This window comes from Oncorhynchus clarkii, chromosome 30 (assembly GCF_045791955.1).
Source record: "Oncorhynchus clarkii lewisi isolate Uvic-CL-2024 chromosome 30, UVic_Ocla_1.0, whole genome shotgun sequence".
Classification (NCBI taxonomy): domain Eukaryota; kingdom Metazoa; phylum Chordata; class Actinopteri; order Salmoniformes; family Salmonidae; genus Oncorhynchus; species Oncorhynchus clarkii.
This window is the reverse complement of record NC_092176.1, coordinates 8,493,768-8,511,055: the sequence shown is the minus strand read 5'-3', so window position 1 is coordinate 8,511,055 and position 17,288 is coordinate 8,493,768. Positions and strand designations below refer to the sequence as shown.

The 17,288-nt window shown below is 43.9% G+C and overlaps 1 protein-coding gene across 10 annotated transcripts in view; it reads left to right on the top strand.

Annotated features, from left to right (window-relative positions):
- Nucleotides 1–17,288, top strand: part of LOC139389852 (intermembrane lipid transfer protein VPS13A-like) — a 58,755-nt gene that overhangs the window by 28,020 nt on the left and 13,447 nt on the right. For 6 of the 10 annotated variants that reach the window (XM_071136832.1, XM_071136833.1, XM_071136831.1 and 3 more), the window contains exons 44-61: nt 2,126–2,286; nt 2,568–2,671; nt 2,763–3,057; nt 3,193–3,627; nt 3,789–3,893; nt 4,075–4,221; nt 4,416–4,547; nt 4,704–4,837; nt 5,397–5,474; nt 6,513–6,639; nt 7,860–8,089; nt 8,285–8,438; nt 8,593–8,739; nt 8,938–9,019; nt 9,508–9,577; nt 9,678–9,792; nt 15,302–15,415; nt 15,862–16,007. In XM_071136832.1, the coding sequence (XP_070992933.1) occupies nt 2,126–2,286; nt 2,568–2,671; nt 2,763–3,057; nt 3,193–3,627; nt 3,789–3,893; nt 4,075–4,221; nt 4,416–4,547; nt 4,704–4,837; nt 5,397–5,474; nt 6,513–6,639; nt 7,860–8,089; nt 8,285–8,438; nt 8,593–8,739; nt 8,938–9,019; nt 9,508–9,577; nt 9,678–9,792; nt 15,302–15,415; nt 15,862–16,007 (2,776 nt within the window). The remainder of the gene's footprint in view (nt 1–2,125; nt 2,287–2,567; nt 2,672–2,762; nt 3,058–3,192; nt 3,628–3,788; nt 3,894–4,074; nt 4,222–4,415; nt 4,548–4,703; nt 4,838–5,396; nt 5,475–6,512; nt 6,640–7,859; nt 8,090–8,284; nt 8,439–8,592; nt 8,740–8,937; nt 9,020–9,507; nt 9,578–9,677; nt 9,793–15,301; nt 15,416–15,861; nt 16,008–17,288) is intronic. The other 4 variants (XM_071136835.1, XM_071136840.1, XM_071136834.1 and 1 more) reach the window with 1 other exon arrangement.

The window sequence follows — 17,288 nt, the reverse complement described above, 5'->3', positions numbered from 1 at the left end:
GGCTGCATCTCTGATCAGTCTTCTCCTTGTATGAGCTGAAAGTTTAGAGGGACGGCCAGGTCTTGGTAGATTTGCAGTGGTCTGATACTCCTTCCATTTCAATATTATCGCTTGCACAGTGCTCCTTGGGATGTTTAAAGCTTGGGAAATCTTTTTGTATCCAAATCCGGCTTTAAACTTCTTCACAACAGTATCTCGGACCTGCCTGGTGTGTTCCTTGTTCTTCATGATGCTCTCTGCGCTTTTAACGGACCTCTGAGACTATCACAGTGCAGGTGCATTTATACGGAGACTTGATTACACACAGGTGGATTGTATTTATCATCATTAGTCATTTAGGTCAACATTGGATCATTCAGAGATCCTCACTGAACTTCTGGAGAGAGTTTGCTGCACTGAAAGTAAAGGGGCTGAATAATTTTGCACGCCCAATTTTTCAGTTTTTGATTTGTTAAAAAAGTTTGAAATATCCAATAAATGTCGTTCCACTTCATGATTGTGTCCCACTTGTTGTTGATTCTTCACAAAAAAATACAGTTTTATATCTTTGTTTGAAGCCTGAAATGTGGCAAAAGGTTGCAAAGTTCAAGGGGGCCGAATACTTTCGCAAGGCACTGTAGGTGACCTTCGTGATTTGTGTAGATCCGATGAGAAAGGTTGGGGGGGGGGGATTTGGATGACTACTGGCTGTAAGCGAATGAGGGATGCGCGTTTGGAGCAATACTGGCTCTATCCAAGGTTCAGACAATCATTCACATAACAACAGAATGCAGCACGCGACTGAAGCGAGAAGTTACCGCATCAGCACGCACTCTGGAAAGACAGCTAGCCAGAGAAATGTTGAGCAACATTAGCCAACTTTACTAATCAGATAATTGAGTTCATGGTATGAAAATTAGCTGGCTAATAAAGTCAGACCACACAACATCAGATGAGCCAACGTTAGTAACCTAACCAATTCTCTATAGTATTAACTGGTATACGACTCCTTGCCGTGCCTCAAGTTATAACGCAAATACTATAGTTGCTTACTGGACCCTGGCAATCTGTGTGAAACGTTAACTAGCTAACAAACTGAAGTAACAGTAATGTTTTCCCTCTACAGTATGTGGTTAATTTTCAGAATGAGATAATTAGGTGAAAAATGAGGCATTGCTTGTTAAACAAGTGGATTCAGGGATCAAGTGTAGCTGGAGCTGGGCCTAGCTTATGCTGGACGACAGTATGGTGAAAGGAACACAACACACTTAACCTTTTTCTCACCTTTTCAATACAGTGGATATAAAGGGGAATGCCAGGTGTACTCTGCCTGAAAGAGATCAATTATGCCAACAAAGGGTATCATTCTCTGCTAGCACATTGTAGAACAGATGTCCACAGGCAGGAAGTGTATAATGTGCAGTGTAGCCCAAAGATAATGCTTTTGTTGTGTTGAACTGGACAGTACCACTTTGTGAGTGAGGGGGGGATTATTACATTTTTTACTTAGTGAACGTTATTTTTACACGCATGTAAGCTTGTGCACTTGAACGATGTCTACTATAGTGGCCACTATAATAGAGCAAAAATAGAATGCCTATTTGTTTCATTCTATTTCTACTTTAAGATGTTTTTTTCCCCCTAAGTGCAGTATTTAGATGTGTGTGGTCACAAGCGTTCTATTGTAAAGGCTGTCATGGCTAACAGCAATATTAGTTTTTTTCTCAAGGCTTGAGTGTCATTTGCAGTGAGCAAGGCAGTTAACCCACTGTTCCCCGGGCGCCGAAGACGTGGATGTCGATTTAAGGCAGCCCCCCCCCGCACCTCTCTGATTCAGATGGGTTGGGTCAAATGTGGAAGACACATTTCAGTTGAATGCATTGTTTGACAACTGACATTTTGAACTGAAACACTTTTTATTTTACACACAGAGACGGATCATGTAGATCATATTCTTTGTTGTTTAATTAGTTAACCTGCATTTCCATCTAGCAGGGATTTGTTTTGGCATGTTTCAGTGCAGAAAAAAAAGTGTCACCTTTTTGGGCTACTCACCAGTTTGTATCCCTGGTTAACACAAGTCAGTACTCGTGGCTCGGGTCACTAGTCATTGATCACGCTGTTTTTTTTATGTTCATGTCCTCAGCTCCGGTGGGCCACACTTCAACAGGCATGATCCCGTTGATCAAAGTGGGGCGTGGCATGTACAGTGTCATGCACAAAGACTCTGGGGTCACCCGTTTCCTGGTCTGTCAGATCTACTCTGTGGAGGGAAGCAAGTACATCAAGATCCGCTCTCCCTTCCAGGCAAGTTAGTCCCCCCTGCCTCCCACCTCAAACTCCAACTCACACCAATGAATGTTCACTGTTCTCAGACTGACTAATGCAGATTTCACCCAAATGCTCATTTTCTCCCACCATTCATCTCAATCCACCCTGCTTGCTTCCCTAGCCCTCTCCATTCTCTCTCTCTCTCCCTTTACTTTTTCTAGTCTGTACTTAACTTGAGCCCAGAATGTGTTCAACTATCTGACCAGAGAATGTATTTTCTGCCTGAAGAATGTCTCTTTCTCATGTCTCCCCTACAGATCATAAACCACTTCTCCATCCCATTCAGAGTGATGGAGGGCTCTACCAGTCTGGGGATATCACTGCCTACAGAGGAGTTCTGTGTGCCTCTGGACTCCTACAGGTGACATGCGCATGCACATACATACATACATACATACATACACACACACACAAACACACACACTGACTGTGCTGAACCCCCCCCCCCGTAGGTCAGAGCTAAGACTGCAGCCGGTAACCGAGGGAGACGATCAGTACGACTGCTCCGAGGGTTTCAGCTACGAGTTGGTGAGCCAGCAGCCCGGTGCACGTGTGCAGCAGACCTGTCATCGCCATGGTGACAGCGCTGGCGTCCTCATGGTCAACATCGTCCCTCTGAAAGACACGGTGACATCACAACACACAGGAATGGCTGGGGAGCACTTTGACGAGCCCTACATCCTGCACCTGTGGCCCTCCGTCCTGCTCCGGAACCTTCTGCCTTACCCCATCACCTATCGCCTAAAGGTACACACACATTACCCCATCCCTACGCACCAGCAGAGAAATTGACCTACAGCTCATCTATCATATTTCCTCAGAGCTTCCCCTTCACATGACATGCCTATTATTGATTGGTATTGTGTGTTGATTGGCTGACAGGACAGTGAAGAGCCCACCCCCATCACCCTGATGGACGGCCACTCGGCCCAGCTGCACACCGCCATCATGGACCAGTCCAGCCTGGAACTCCGCCTCCTCGACTACCTGGGTCAGGATTGGCAGGCCCACTACGGTCTCTGTGGCGACCTGGATGAGATCACCTTCATTGTGTTCAGCTCTCTGCGCGATGAAGAGGAGGTGGTCAGGTTAGGAGAGAGGGGAGAAGGGAAGAGGGCAGAGCTCGATATTGCGGTGCATGTGAAGTACGACGCGGGCCAGACTGAGGTGGCTATCCATTCTCCCTACTGGATGGTGAACAAGACGGGCCGCCTGCTGCAATACAAGGCCGATGACATCCACCGCAAACACGCCATGGACTACGATATGCCTCTGCTCTTCTCCTTCAAGCCACACAACTTTCTGCAGAACAACAAGGTAGTGGGGATCAGCTTTGGTCCAAGCTCAAGCCAAGTAGCTGGGCTGCTTTTGTGTTTTGGGGGGGGGGGGTTTAAACAAGGAGTGGGCTTTTAAGTGAAAACTCCTAACCCCTGCTGTTTGTCTCCCTGACATCTGACCCTATTCTCTCTCCGGGTCAGGTGCGGCTGATGATCTCGGACAGCGACCTGTCGGATGATTTCTCCCTGGATACCGTGGGTAGTTATGGTGAAGTGAAGTGCAAAGGGAGGCTGAAAGATTACGTGGTGAGTGAGTGGTGGATCAAGCAAACTAAGATTTGATTTGAAACGACACTCCAGCAGAAGAACAGTGTCAGTTGATGCTTCACCTTTCAGATTGGTCATTGAGTGTAATTTGCTGAACCGTTGATAGATAGATGGGTGGATTGATTCATGTTGATTGTGGCTTTCTATGGTTTGATTGAAGATCGGAGTGAAGATCGACGCCAGCAGTTTCAGCCTGACCCGTATCGTAAGCTTTGTGCCATACTACCTGTTAGTGAACAGGACCAAACATGTGATCTGGGTGGGAGAGGAGGGCCAGGACGACTGGACCGAGGCCAGACCACAACAGGTACCACAACTAGAGCTACTTACAAACGCCAGTACCGGTTAATCTCCTGAATTTTGAAATGGGAATAATGGACCCCTACCCTACATACAGTAGCACATCCATGTAGTGAAATGGACACCTTGTCCGTCTCTCCCTCCCTCTCTCCCTCCCTCTCCTCTCTCGCTTTTCTCTCACTTTTTTTCTGTGCTTCTCAGGCAGCCATCCCGTTTTGGCCTGAGAGGGACTCCAAGAAGCTCAAAGTCAAAGTAGAAGGCAGTCGGTCAACTCCTCAAACCATGGACTTCACCAAACCGGAAAACTGCCTGCTGCTGCATCTGGACAACACTGTGAGTAGTTTATACACACACACACACACACACACACACTGGTGTGTTTGTAACTACTGTATAAGTTGATGCTTTGTGACGATTTAAATCCACTTCCCACGTTGGGTTCAATAAAGTACTAATACTTCTGTTTTTCATTTGGCTTTACTATTCCAGCTGGGCGGGGTCATTATGGATGTGAACCTATCGGACCACTCGATTATCATCCGTTTCTCTGACTACCACGACGGGGCCGCCCCCTTCCTCATCATCAACCACACCCAGGAGCAGACGGTGGAGTTCTACCAGAGGTAAAGGAGGGGAAGGATGGGGAGGGAGAACGGTAATGGGGCAGTAAGCAGAAATGTGTTTCATTATATAGGTCACGTTTTACTGTTCTCAAAACGGGCGCAATGCCCTAAAATAAAACCTGTATTTGTCGCATCTTAAATGTGGGATGTCTTAAATCTTTCCTTTTAGAAATGTCCATGAGATGGTTGCAATTATTTATGGGGATAGAAGTAAACAATACAAAATTAGTGTTACTCACTGTACTATTCCAAATGTTGTTTCTGAATGAGACCTGCGTGTTAAATATATTTAGCAAACTTCCCAGGATGTGCTACATGTATTTGTTTTGATACAAGGTATTTGTGTTCTTGGCTTTTGTGTTGATGTAGGTTTGTCTGTTTGCATGGATCCATTTCCTTTGGTTTGTGACTTGTTGTGACGGACACTGATTTTGTTCCATTTGTTTTTCAATCCATGTTTTTTTGTTACTGACTTTCTTTGTCTGACTTTGTGTTGATGGTTTTGTTTTTGTTTAAGTCTGATTTTTTTCCCCCCTCCCCACACCTCTTGGCCGGGCAGATTTCGGAGAGATTCATCAGAATGGGTGGCAGACGAGCTGCTCGGCCTCTCCTTCTCAGTAGAGGAGACCCAGCCCAGGTAGCAGGACCCAGCCCCACGAGGGTTCTTGCTCTCACCCACTCTGACCCTGACACAGAAAGGGTGGACATATTGGGGAACTTCAAATGCCTTCCCTAACATACAATGACTAATGCAAAAGGCATGGTCCGTAGATCTCTATTTGAACATGCACACATTCAGTGGGGGATGTGGTCTCTGTGTTCCCGTTTCATAGTTGAGCTGTGGTCAGGGTGTGGACAGAGCTGGACCCCCAGGTAACCGAAGGTGTAGGGGAAGAGCTTTTTTTTTCTCCATTTTGGTGTTTGAGCCGGATCTACTCCTTACATGCCACTCCACAAGGAAATGGATAATGTGCATTTTCTAAAAGCTGAAAAATATTGCTTACATTAATATCACTGTATGGTTCAACAGACCAAGTCATCTGATTTGATAGTGACCAAAGTACAGGAAGTGGAGTGATCAAGGAGGAGCTCCGGCTTCAGTGTCATGACCGTTTGCTCTTTGACCTCCCCCTTAATTCCAGGTCTTTGCTTTTATAGTGGGACTTAGTTTTGGCTGCTGCTGTTTGGATGGGTCTCTGCCAATGGGATCTGACCTCTGCTTCCATATGCCTTCCATTTTCCCTCATGCCCCCATTTTCATCGCCCCCCTCCCCATTCCCCCCACCCCAACAGTCCTGCCAATCATTCTTCATCCTCCTCTTTCCCTGTGTCTTCTGCAATAATGATGATTTGAATCATTTTTTCTCTTTGATCGGAAGGGGGGGGGGTTGTTTTCGTTTGTTGGAGGAAGAACGACAACATGATCAAATTGGATAGTAGCCTCGACATCTCCACTAATGGGATTTCTTCTCTCCATTGTGTTGATTTGCAAATAGGCTCTTGGGTTTCTTTCCATGGTGCCTGGGCTGTGTAACGTGGCTACGTTGTCATGACCGCAGCTTTTTTTTCTGACCATCATCTATCTTCCTCTTGGTGGGGTTCTCGTGGTCTTGTGTGTGTGCTTTCTAACTCTCTGTGTGTGTGTGTGTGTGTGTGTGTGTGTGTGTGTGTGTAGTAGTCAGAAGGAGAAGGACAAGCTAAGCCCCGGGAAGGCAATGTACTACACCTGGGCTGAGCCCACTGGATCGCGCTCTCTGGCCTGGCAGTGTGGCAGCTACAGCGGCGAGCTGAGGAGCGAAGAGGTACCGTACCACAGCGTTCTATTTACTCCCTTTTTTTTTTTTTTTAATTTTACCCCTTTTTCTCCCCAATTTCGTAGTATCCAATTGTTGTAGTAGCTACTATCTTGTCTCATCGCTACAACTCCCGTACGGGCTCGGGAGAGACGAAGGTTGAAAGTCATGCGTCCTCCGATACACAACCAACCAAGCCGCTGCTTCTTTAACACAGCGCACATCCAACCCGGAAGCCAGCCGCACCAATGCGCCGGAGGAAACACCGTGCACCTGGCCACCTTGGCTAGCGTACACTGCGCCCAGCCCGCCACAGGAGTCGCTGGTGCGCGATGAGACAAGGACACCCCTACCGACCAAGCCCTCCCTAACCCGGGCGACGCTAGGCCAATTGTGCGTCGCCCCACGGACCTCCCGGTCGCGGCCGGTTACGACAGAGCCTGGGCGCGAACCCAGGACTCTGATGGCACAGCTGGCGCTGCAGTACAGCGCCCTTAACCACTGCGCCACCCGGGAGGCCCTTCTATTTACTCCCCTTTTGCTCTTAACGGTGGTGGAATGTTACATTCTCCAACATTTAGATTGATACTACATTTAAGTCTGATTTTTATACCAGTGTTTCTTATTAGTTTGACACACACTTGTATCAAGTACTTTAGACCGATATGACACACAGGTGTCAGACTTAACCACAGATTAGGATCTTCTGCTTAGTGTTTTTTTTAACAGCTGCTTAATATGGCTTAGCCCATCATTATACACACACAAAGCTTTAATCAGACTTTTTTTCATTAAGGCTCCAATCCTCAATAGGATTAGTGTAGGGATTAGCGAAGTCTGACAGAAAGTTAAGTGTTACTGAATTTTCTTCCCCCTTTTTATACTGGCTTGATGACCTGAGCAGTTTTACAAGGGAAGCAACATATGGTGATACCCAGTTAAAATATTAGAAGATTGGGTGCTTTGGCATGTCAGCCACAGTGGTTAGACAAAATGCAAACCGTAGTATAACCAGAGATGTGTATATATATTGTTTAAATCAAATCAACTGTCATGATAGCAACTGTTGTTGCCTGGACTCATTAGTTTCCTGAAATCTCAATTAAAAGCTGATATAGTATATCATTTTGGTGTTGTGTGAGTTATGGCTGTGGCTACAAAGCAAAATATCAACTTAAAAGTGAAACGCGCATTACTTCCCATCTGATTGGCACTTGATCCGTGTGTAGGACCTGCGGTTGGACGTGAACGAGGAGGGTAAGCTGTACCTCATCTCGTTCTACGAGGGCCTCCAGCGGGTGGCGCTGTTCACAGAGGACAGACGCATATACAAGCTGCTGTGTGAGAGTGAGAAGGCCGAGCTGGCCGAACAAGAGATCATCCTCTCCCTGCAAGACGTGGGCGTCTCCCTGGTCAACAACAGCAGCCGCCAAGAGGTGTCCTTCATCGGTATTACCAGGTGTGTGCACACACACATACATACAAACACCGTATATACACTCAATGGTATGGTTGTGCTACAGTTGACTACTTTGAGTGGGAACATGCTTTTTCAAATTCAGTGCAGCATGTTCAGTGTGCTTTTCTCCTGTGTGTGTGTGTGTGTGTGTGTGTGTGTGTGTGTGTGTGTGTGTGTGTGTGTGTGTGTGTGTAGTTCAGACGTGGTGTGGGAGTCCAAGCCAAAGAAGAAGTCTCGCTGGAAACCCCTGAGTGGAAAAGATGCCGAGCTGCTGGAGACCCACTTCAAAGAGTACACAGAGAGTGGACCAGTGGACAACGCCATCTTAGACCTGGAGAACAACTTCCAGGTCAGGCAGCAACTGGCTATGCCTCTGTCTAGTACCATGTATACCATACCAACCCCTTGAAAGCTTTAGAAATTCTAGAGGTAGACGTTGTTCCTAGTTTTGCACAGCTCCAGTAGAACTGTTGTGTGTGTCCTAAGTCTAACTGTGTTATCAGGTGTCTTTGACCCATAATGGGCAAGACATGAGGATGATGCAGCCATATGACGCTCCAATCAGGAGGAGCTTCCTGCCAGGGGTGAAGGTGGAGTACAGCGTATCGGCCCGCCAGAGTGCCTGCCGTGTCCAGATCAACCGCATACAGGTGGGTCCCCAGAAAGTTGGAGAGTGCATTCTATCCAACTCTACAATAGGTCCCCACCCGACCACCAACCATACGATAGAGTTTTTACATTGACTGTTTGTTCATCTTACCAACCGTTCAATTAAAATGATTTCAAGCTGACCCATTGGAGACATGGTTGGAGGGAAACATTTTTTTAGTGCTTTTGTTTTTCCACAGATCCAGAATCAGCTACCTGGAGCAATCTTCCCATATGTCTTCTACCCTATAAAACTACCTAAGTCTGTCACCATGGACTCAGGTCAGTCCCAAGCTCTGTCCAAGTCTCTCTGTGTTGTGGATTTACACTTTAAAATTGACACCCTTGATAAAGATAAGATCCCTCCCCATGTGTTCTCCAATCTCATAAATCATTTTAGAAAAAGGCTCGAGTTCTATTACCCTCGCAAGGTGAGGTTTTGAAAACAGGCTGTCAATCATTTTGACCCCTGTCTTTTTTGTTTTTCTTGTTTTGTATTATTTGTTAAACAAAACCTCTTTCTCTGAGCAATTGTATTAACATAAAATAATATCATTTTTCAAATGTTGGAGCATACAATACATGCTCATTTTCAGTTATTTTAGTAATCTTTGCTCATCTGTATTAAGGGTGTCTAATTTTGGACCCCACTGTAACTAGCTAAATAGGCAAAAGGAGCGATTGGGGATGCCGCCATAGGCATTGTTAGACTGGAGTTCTATGGATAAACACATCGTGATGGCTTTTTTCTGCTCCTCTCTCTCCTGCAGAGCCCAAACCTCTGACCGACATCAGCATTGTTACCAGGGCAGCAGGGCACTCTGATATCTCACGCATCAAGTGAGTCCATCGCTATAGTTAATGTTCTTTCCATATCTATCTATCTCTCTCTCTCTCTCAACCACACATACCAACATCCCTTTCTTGGCATGTTGACTAGGTATTTCAAGGTGCTAATCCAGGAGATGGATCTGAAGTTGGACCTGGGCTTCCTTTATGCCATCTTGGATCTGTTCACTCCGGAGAACGCCAGCGTGATGACGTCAGAGCAGCAGGTTTTTATTTGTAATATTCTTTACTTATGCAGGAAAAACCCATTGAGCGAAAGGTCTCATTCTCAAGGGTGCCCTGATCACAGTAATGCAACAATCCAATACAATGTCAAATAAAACAGCACAACACAATTTAAGAAAAATGGTTACATTTCTCAGCTACTAAGTCCTCAATTAAGATTTTTTATATTATTTATATTGCTCGAGCAGTTTTGTAAATTGTTCCAGTAGTGAGGTGCATTAACTAAAAGTGGAATTACCTAATTTGGTGGAGACCCGAGGAACCTTTAAGAGTTAACCAACCCTGTGAACGGGTTTGGTAACTCGTGTTTTTATACTTCAACAGCAAAGTTAGGGAAGTCGGAAGCTTGTTTAGTAGAGCTTTGTAAAAAAACTAATCTGTGATTAGGGCTGTCCCGACCCCAAAAAATCTTGGTCGATCAAAAGTCGTCTGTTCTTTCTACTAATCGATTGCTCAAAATGTTTAAACTTGTAAAATGTTTAAACTTTTCCATTTAAAGACACCCAATGTGTTTTAATAAAATCAACTATATGCATTGAGCTTGTCTGATGCTTTAAGCTTACCTTTTTTTTGCTGGAAGAGGGTGCCAGATCTAGATAACCAGAAGAAGGAAAACCTTAACCTGACCCAACTAGATATTCTCCTCCCGTTCCAGCTGGCTTTCGTAGATTCTGCCATTACTCCCCTGAAGTTCCTGATAATAGGCCACATGAGTCGTCGGCAACCTTTTCTCATCTGGAGTGCCAATTTATCTGACCACTTCTACCGATCTTCATATCTCATTGTCATGTGGTTAATCAAATTCTATCCAAGTCTAAATGAAAATCATATGAACCTAAAAAGTAACTTCTATTGCCAACTATGTAAAAATATCCTACTTAAAGCCAACCAATAAAAACATTGCAGCCTGCAGGTAGAAAATATCCTCATTTTAAAAAGAAATATCCAATAAATCACATTGGCTACACATGGCCTGTCTGCAACAAACTTGAAACATTGTATTAACTTGGGTCTAGCCTGAAGCGTGTGCTAGGGAACTTACAACATTGTATAAAAATATTTTGGGCCCTCAGTTTCCTGTGCCTGTGAGCTCGGGACAGACACAGCTGTAGGCTATTTGTGCAAGGGGTAAGAAGCAGTGCTTGACTTGGGCAGTACCGGCACCTCAAATGTTCTACTGCTTGAGCTCCTGTTCCTCTTATAGAATATTAGCTCAAAAGTATTGTTGAGCTCTTGAACCTAAATATCAACAGTACCACACCCAAAATGAGTACCGGAACCTATTTCAGTCCAAGTCAAACACTGTTAAGAAGCCTATTTTTTGACGTTAATGCGGGGTCAGAGAATGACATTTTTCCTTTCACGCTGAGTGGTTAGCGAAAGGGAGAGCGCTGGAAATATTTTTCAAATGCATTGAGGAACTATTGTAATTCTCAATGCATGTAAAAAGAGACGTTTTTCTGCTGTTTGAGGTGAAAACATTACTTTGAGAAGCTCCACAGGTCATTGGTGGTGGTGTGTTAAGCTAATCAGAAATACTATCAGATCCCCAAATGGGCACATTTTAAATGATTATACTTGCGAGCAGGCCAGGTAGCCTATAGGCCCACTTCTGTGTGTGCTCATCCTTACTCAACATTGTCAGGAGAGCTCCAAACAAAAGACAATGACTATATTGAGGGAACTCATAAATGGAATGAAATAATCCTAAACTTGTTTCTCACAAGTGTAGCATAGATTGTGCACTCTGCAAACCATGTGTCCACTCTGACAATGAAGACTGGAATAATAGTATTGAATGCATTAAAAGAAAGGATCGTAACCAAATATTATAGATTAGAAATGATAGGAATAAATGGTGAATGTACTACTGGTGATACAGTGCATTCGGAAACTATTCAGACCCCTTGACTTTTTACACATTTTGTTATGTTATTGCCTTATTCTAAAATTGATTTAAAAAAAAAAAACATTATCATCAATCTACTCACAAGACCCCATGATGACAAAGCAAAAACTGTTTTTTTAGAAATGTTTGCTACATTTAAAAAAAATCCTAAAGTATTCAGACCCTTTTTGCTATGAGACTCAAAATTGAGCTCAGGTATATCCCTGTTTACATTGATCATCCTTTAGATGTTTCCGTAACTTTGAGGCCACCTTTTCTATTCTATTGATTTTGACATGATTTGGAAAGACACACACCTGTCTATAAAAGGTCCCACAGTTGACAGTGCAGGTCAGAGCAAAGACCAAGCCTGAGGTCAAAGGAATTGTCCGTAGAGCTCCGAGACAGTATTGTGTCGAGGCACAGATCTGGGGAAGAGTACTAAAACATTTCTGCAGCATTGAAGGTCCCCAAGAACACAGTGGCCTCCATCATTCTTAAATGGAAGAAGATTGGAACCACCAAGACTCTTCCTTGAGCTGACCGCCCGGCCAAACTGAGCAATCAGGGGAGAAGGGCCTTGGTCAGGGAAATTACCAAGTACCAGATGGTCACTTTGATAGAGCTCCAGAGTTCCTCTGAGAAGATGGGAGAACCTTCCAGAAGGTCAACCATCTCTGCAGCACTCCATCAATCAGGCCTTTATGGTAGAATGGCCAGACAGAAGCCACTCCTCAGTAAAAGGCACGACAGTCCGCTTGAAGTTTGCCAAAAAAGCAGCTAAACGACTCAGACCATTTTTTTAAATTTTATTTTTTATTTATTTAACCTTTATTTAACTAGGCAAGTCAGTTAAGAACAAATTCTTATTTACAATGACGGCCTACCAAAAGGCAAAAGACCCCCCGTGGGGACGGGGACGATTAAAATAAATAAATAAATAAAATATAAATATAGGACAAAACACACATCACAACAAGAGAGAACTCAACACTACATAAAGAGAGCCCTAAGACCGCATAGCAAGGCGACAATACAGCATGGTAGCGACAACACAGCATGGTAGCAGCACAACATGGTAGCAACACAACATGGTAGCAGCACAAAACATGGTACAAACGTTATTGGGCACAGTCAACAGCACAAAGGTCAAGAAGGTAGAGACAACAATACATCACACAAAGCAGCCACAACTGTCAGTAAGTGTCCATGATTGAGTCTTTGAACGAAGAGATTGAGATAAAACTGTGCAGTTTGAGTGTTTGTTGCAGATCGTTCCAGTCGCAAGGTGCAGCAAACTGAAAAGACGAGCGAACCAGTGGGTCTTGCAACGGGTATACAGAGATTACCAGTTTACAGAGGAGTATAGAATGCAGTGATGTGTCCTATAAGGAGCATTGGTGGCAAATCTGATGGCCAAATGGTAAAGAACATTTAGCCGCTCGAGAGCACCCTTACCTGCTGATCTATAAATTATGTCTCCATGATCTAGCATGGGTAGGATGGTCATCTGAATCAGGGTTATTTAGGCAGCTGGGGTGAAAGATGAGCGATTACGATAGAGGAAACCAAGTGCTGAGAGAAGGATAGTGTACCATCTAGCCATACTCCCAAGTACTTGTATGAGGTGTCTACCTCAAGCTCTTAACCCTCAGAGGTAGTAATCACACATGTGGGGGGAGGCATTCTTCTTACCAAACCACATGACCTTTGTTTTGGAGGTGTTCAAAACAAGGTTAAGGGTAAAGAAAGCTTGTTGTTGTACAACTTTGTTGTAGAGCATTTAACACAAAATCTGGGGAGGGACCAGCTGAGTATAAGACTATCTGCATATAAATGGATGAGAGAGCTTCCTACTACCTGAGCTATTGTTGATGTAAATTGAGAAAAGCATGGGGCCTAGGATTGAGCCTTGGGTTACTCCCTTGGTGACAGGCAGTGGCTGAGACAGCAGATTTTCTGACTTTAAACACTGCACTTTTTGAGGTAGTTAGCAAACCAGGCCAAAGACACCTCAGAGACATCAATACTCCTTAGCCGGCCCACAGGAATGGAATGGTCTACTGTATCAACATCTTTGTCCAAGTCAATAAAAATAGCAGCACAATATTGCTTAGAATCAAGGGCAATGGTGACATCATTGAGGACCTTTAAGGTTGCAGTGACACATCCATAACAGAAACCAGAATGCATACCCAAGAGAATACTATAGACATCAAGAAAGCCAGTCAGTTGAGACAAAAGATTCTCTGGTCTGATGAAACCAAGATTGAACTATTTGGGCTGAATGCCAAGCGTCATGTCTGGGGGAAACCTGGCACCATCCCTACTGTGAATCAATGTGGTGGCTGCATCATGCTGTGGGGGTGTTTTTCAAAGGCAGGGACTGGAAGACTAGGATTGATAGAGTAAAGCACAGAGAGATCCTTGATGAAAACCTGCTCCGGACCTCAGACTGGGACGAAGGTTCAGCTTCCAACAGGACAACTACCCTAAGCACGCAGCCAAGACAACGCAGGAGTGGCTTCGGGACAAGTCTCTGAATGTCCTTGAGTGGCCCAGCCAGAGCCCAGACTTGAACCCGATCAAACATCTCTGAAGAACCCTGAAAATAGCTGTGCAGCGACACTCCCCATCCAACCTGACAGCACTTGAGAGGATTTGCAGAGAAGAATTTGAGAAATACAGGTGTGCCAAGCTTGTAGCATTATACCAAAGAAGACTCTAGGCTGTAATCGCTGCAAAATGTGCTTCAACAAAGTACTGAGTAAAGGGTCTGAGTACTTATGTAAAATGTGATATTTCAGTAAGAAATATATATACTGCTGCATTCTGGAAAATGGTGTCACCGTAGTCAACAACTGTCAGGAAAGTCGACTTTCCTATCTGCTTTTTGCTGTTTAGGGATTATTTAGATCTATTTCTAAAAAAGAAGCCCACATTAAATCTTAGCTTTTTTTGTTAAATCCTTGTCAATCCAAATGCCCAGATAATTATTGGCGGGAACCCGATCAATGGGAGTACCGTTCAATGAATAAATATGTAGTCCATCTGAAACATTTTTGTGAGAATTAGAGAACAATATATATATTTAGTCTTACCCACATTAAGTACACGTTTTAAACCAACCAGGACTTTTTGTAAGGCAACAAAGTCAGATTGCAGCTCGAACAACACCTGTTCTACAGTTGGGGCGATGGCATACATATCAGTATTGTCTGCACACAGCTTAATATTTACAGACTGATATTATTTATAGAAATTGTAAAGAGAACAGGTCCCAATACTGATCCCTGCGGTACACCTTTCACAATACCCAGGAAACTAGACTGAACACCATCAGAAATCACACATTGTGTCCTGTCTGACAGATGATTCTCAAACCACTTCCAAGAAGCCTGATCCAGGCCCAGTTGATGGTCAACAGTTGATGGTCAACAGTTGATGGTCAGCAGTGTCTAAGGCCTTGGAAAAGTCTATAAATAAGGCAGCAGTTCGTAATGAACCAGGCTAAATTGAACTAGCATGTGCAAAGAGCCTATCAGGGTTAAGACTCCATTGTATCTCTCTCTCTCTCCTCTGTCTCTGTGTGTGGTGTTCAGGTGGAGTTGTTTGAGAAGGACATAGAGTATCTGAAGACGGAGCTCAACGACGTCTCGGCCACTGACACATCCCCTATCAGTCTCTATGAGTACTTCCACATCTCTCCTATCAAGGTAAGCTTCGGTGTCACCACAGTGCGTTCACTGTGTATTTTATTTAAGCAATAAGGCACGAGGAGGTGTGGTAGATGGCCAATATACCACGGCTAAGGGCTGTTTTTATGCACATCGTATCGCGGAGTGCCTGGTATATTGGCCATATATTGCAAACCCCCAAGATGCCTTATTGCTATTAAAAACTGGTTACCAATGTTTTGTCATACCCGTGGTATACGGTCTGATATACCACGTCTGTCAGCCAATCAGCGTTAGGACACCATGGCCAGACCATGACTAAAGGGCCTAGCGATTGTAACAAAGTGTTATTGACCAGGTATGTACCATAGTAAGGGCTTCTGACCAGTAGAAACGTATGGGCTTGGACTTTTTCCTGGTCACATCATCAGGTCAAGAAAACTGCCCTAGGGATGATCTATCTATGAGGCATGTTTGTTTGGCAGCTGCACCTCAGTTTCTCTCTGAGTTCTGGAGGAGAGGATGGTAACAAGGAGAAGAGGGAGACCGAGATCATCCCTGTCCAGTCCCTCAATCTGCTGCTGAAAAGCATCGGAGCAACCCTCACTGACGTGCAGGATGTCGTCTTCAAGTATGTACAAATACAATTTTATTTAACCTTTTAATTTATCAGGGAGTCATACTGAGACCAAGCAGATGAGCCCTGAATTACAGAAAATACACACATCAATATAAATACGAAATGCAAGCAGAAAGAACAACACGGTCTTAAAAAACAAACATATTTGTCAGTAACAAGGTCCTCAATCAGCTTTCTGAATTACACTAGAGGCACCAGAACATCACATTTAAGAACATTTTGAAGATTGTTTCACAGATAAGGAGCAAGAATGATGATGTACCTGATGTACCTAACTCAGTAGAGACCAAAGGAGTTTCCAGAGTTAATCGTCCCTGACACCGGGTGTGGTAACTCCCGTTTAGTAGTAAAGATGTTAGGTACAGTGGGACTTTTTGTAAGAGGGCTTTATAAATGATAACATGGGAATGTATCAACCCACTGTACGTCACGTCAAAACGATAAGAGAGACAGAATTGGCGCCCGTAATAAAGCGCAGTGCGCTATGATAAACTGCATCTAACTGCTTTAATGAAGTGCGTTCATATAGATGATGTCGCCATAATCTAGGACCGATAGGAACGTTGACTGAATAATCTGCTCTTTAATATTTAGCGAGAGGCAGGGTTTATTTCTATAGAAGCCCATTTTTATTCTCAGCTTCTTAACTAACTCATCAATTTTATTTTTAAAAGACCGCTTTTCATCTATCCAGATGCTCAGATATTTGTAATAAGGGACATGAATATTGTAGACATCATCCAAAGTACTTAGTGGTTGCTCCACTAAAGGTTTTGAGATTATGCTGCTGGATTTAGAGGTAATTTGTGGTTTAGTACGGTACCTTGCGTCACTGCTTCATTGCTCCAGACCAGCGCATGTGGGAGTTAGAGCACTGATTATGCTTTTGAATCCCAAGGCGCTACTATGTCTCTAACTGACAATGAATGGGCGACATAAACCAAATAGGAACTGATAATTCTGCACGACTTCAGTATTACTTACTAAAACTGCTGTTACGCTAAGGTTTTTATTCTTAGAGAAACTTGGACTACAATTAGGGTGTGGAAATGTTAGGATTATTTTGCTCTTACTGTAGTACTGTAGCCTAATCCCAACCAGTCACATTGTACAGCACCCGAGTGGCGCAGCGGTCTAAGACTTTGAAAACGAAATCTCCAAAATATATATATTTTTTTTTAAACAAAGTTGTTATTAATTAATTTATAATTAATTATTAATTAATTATATAAAAGCCCCTTTAAATATTCTCACATCTATTAGTAACCCTGT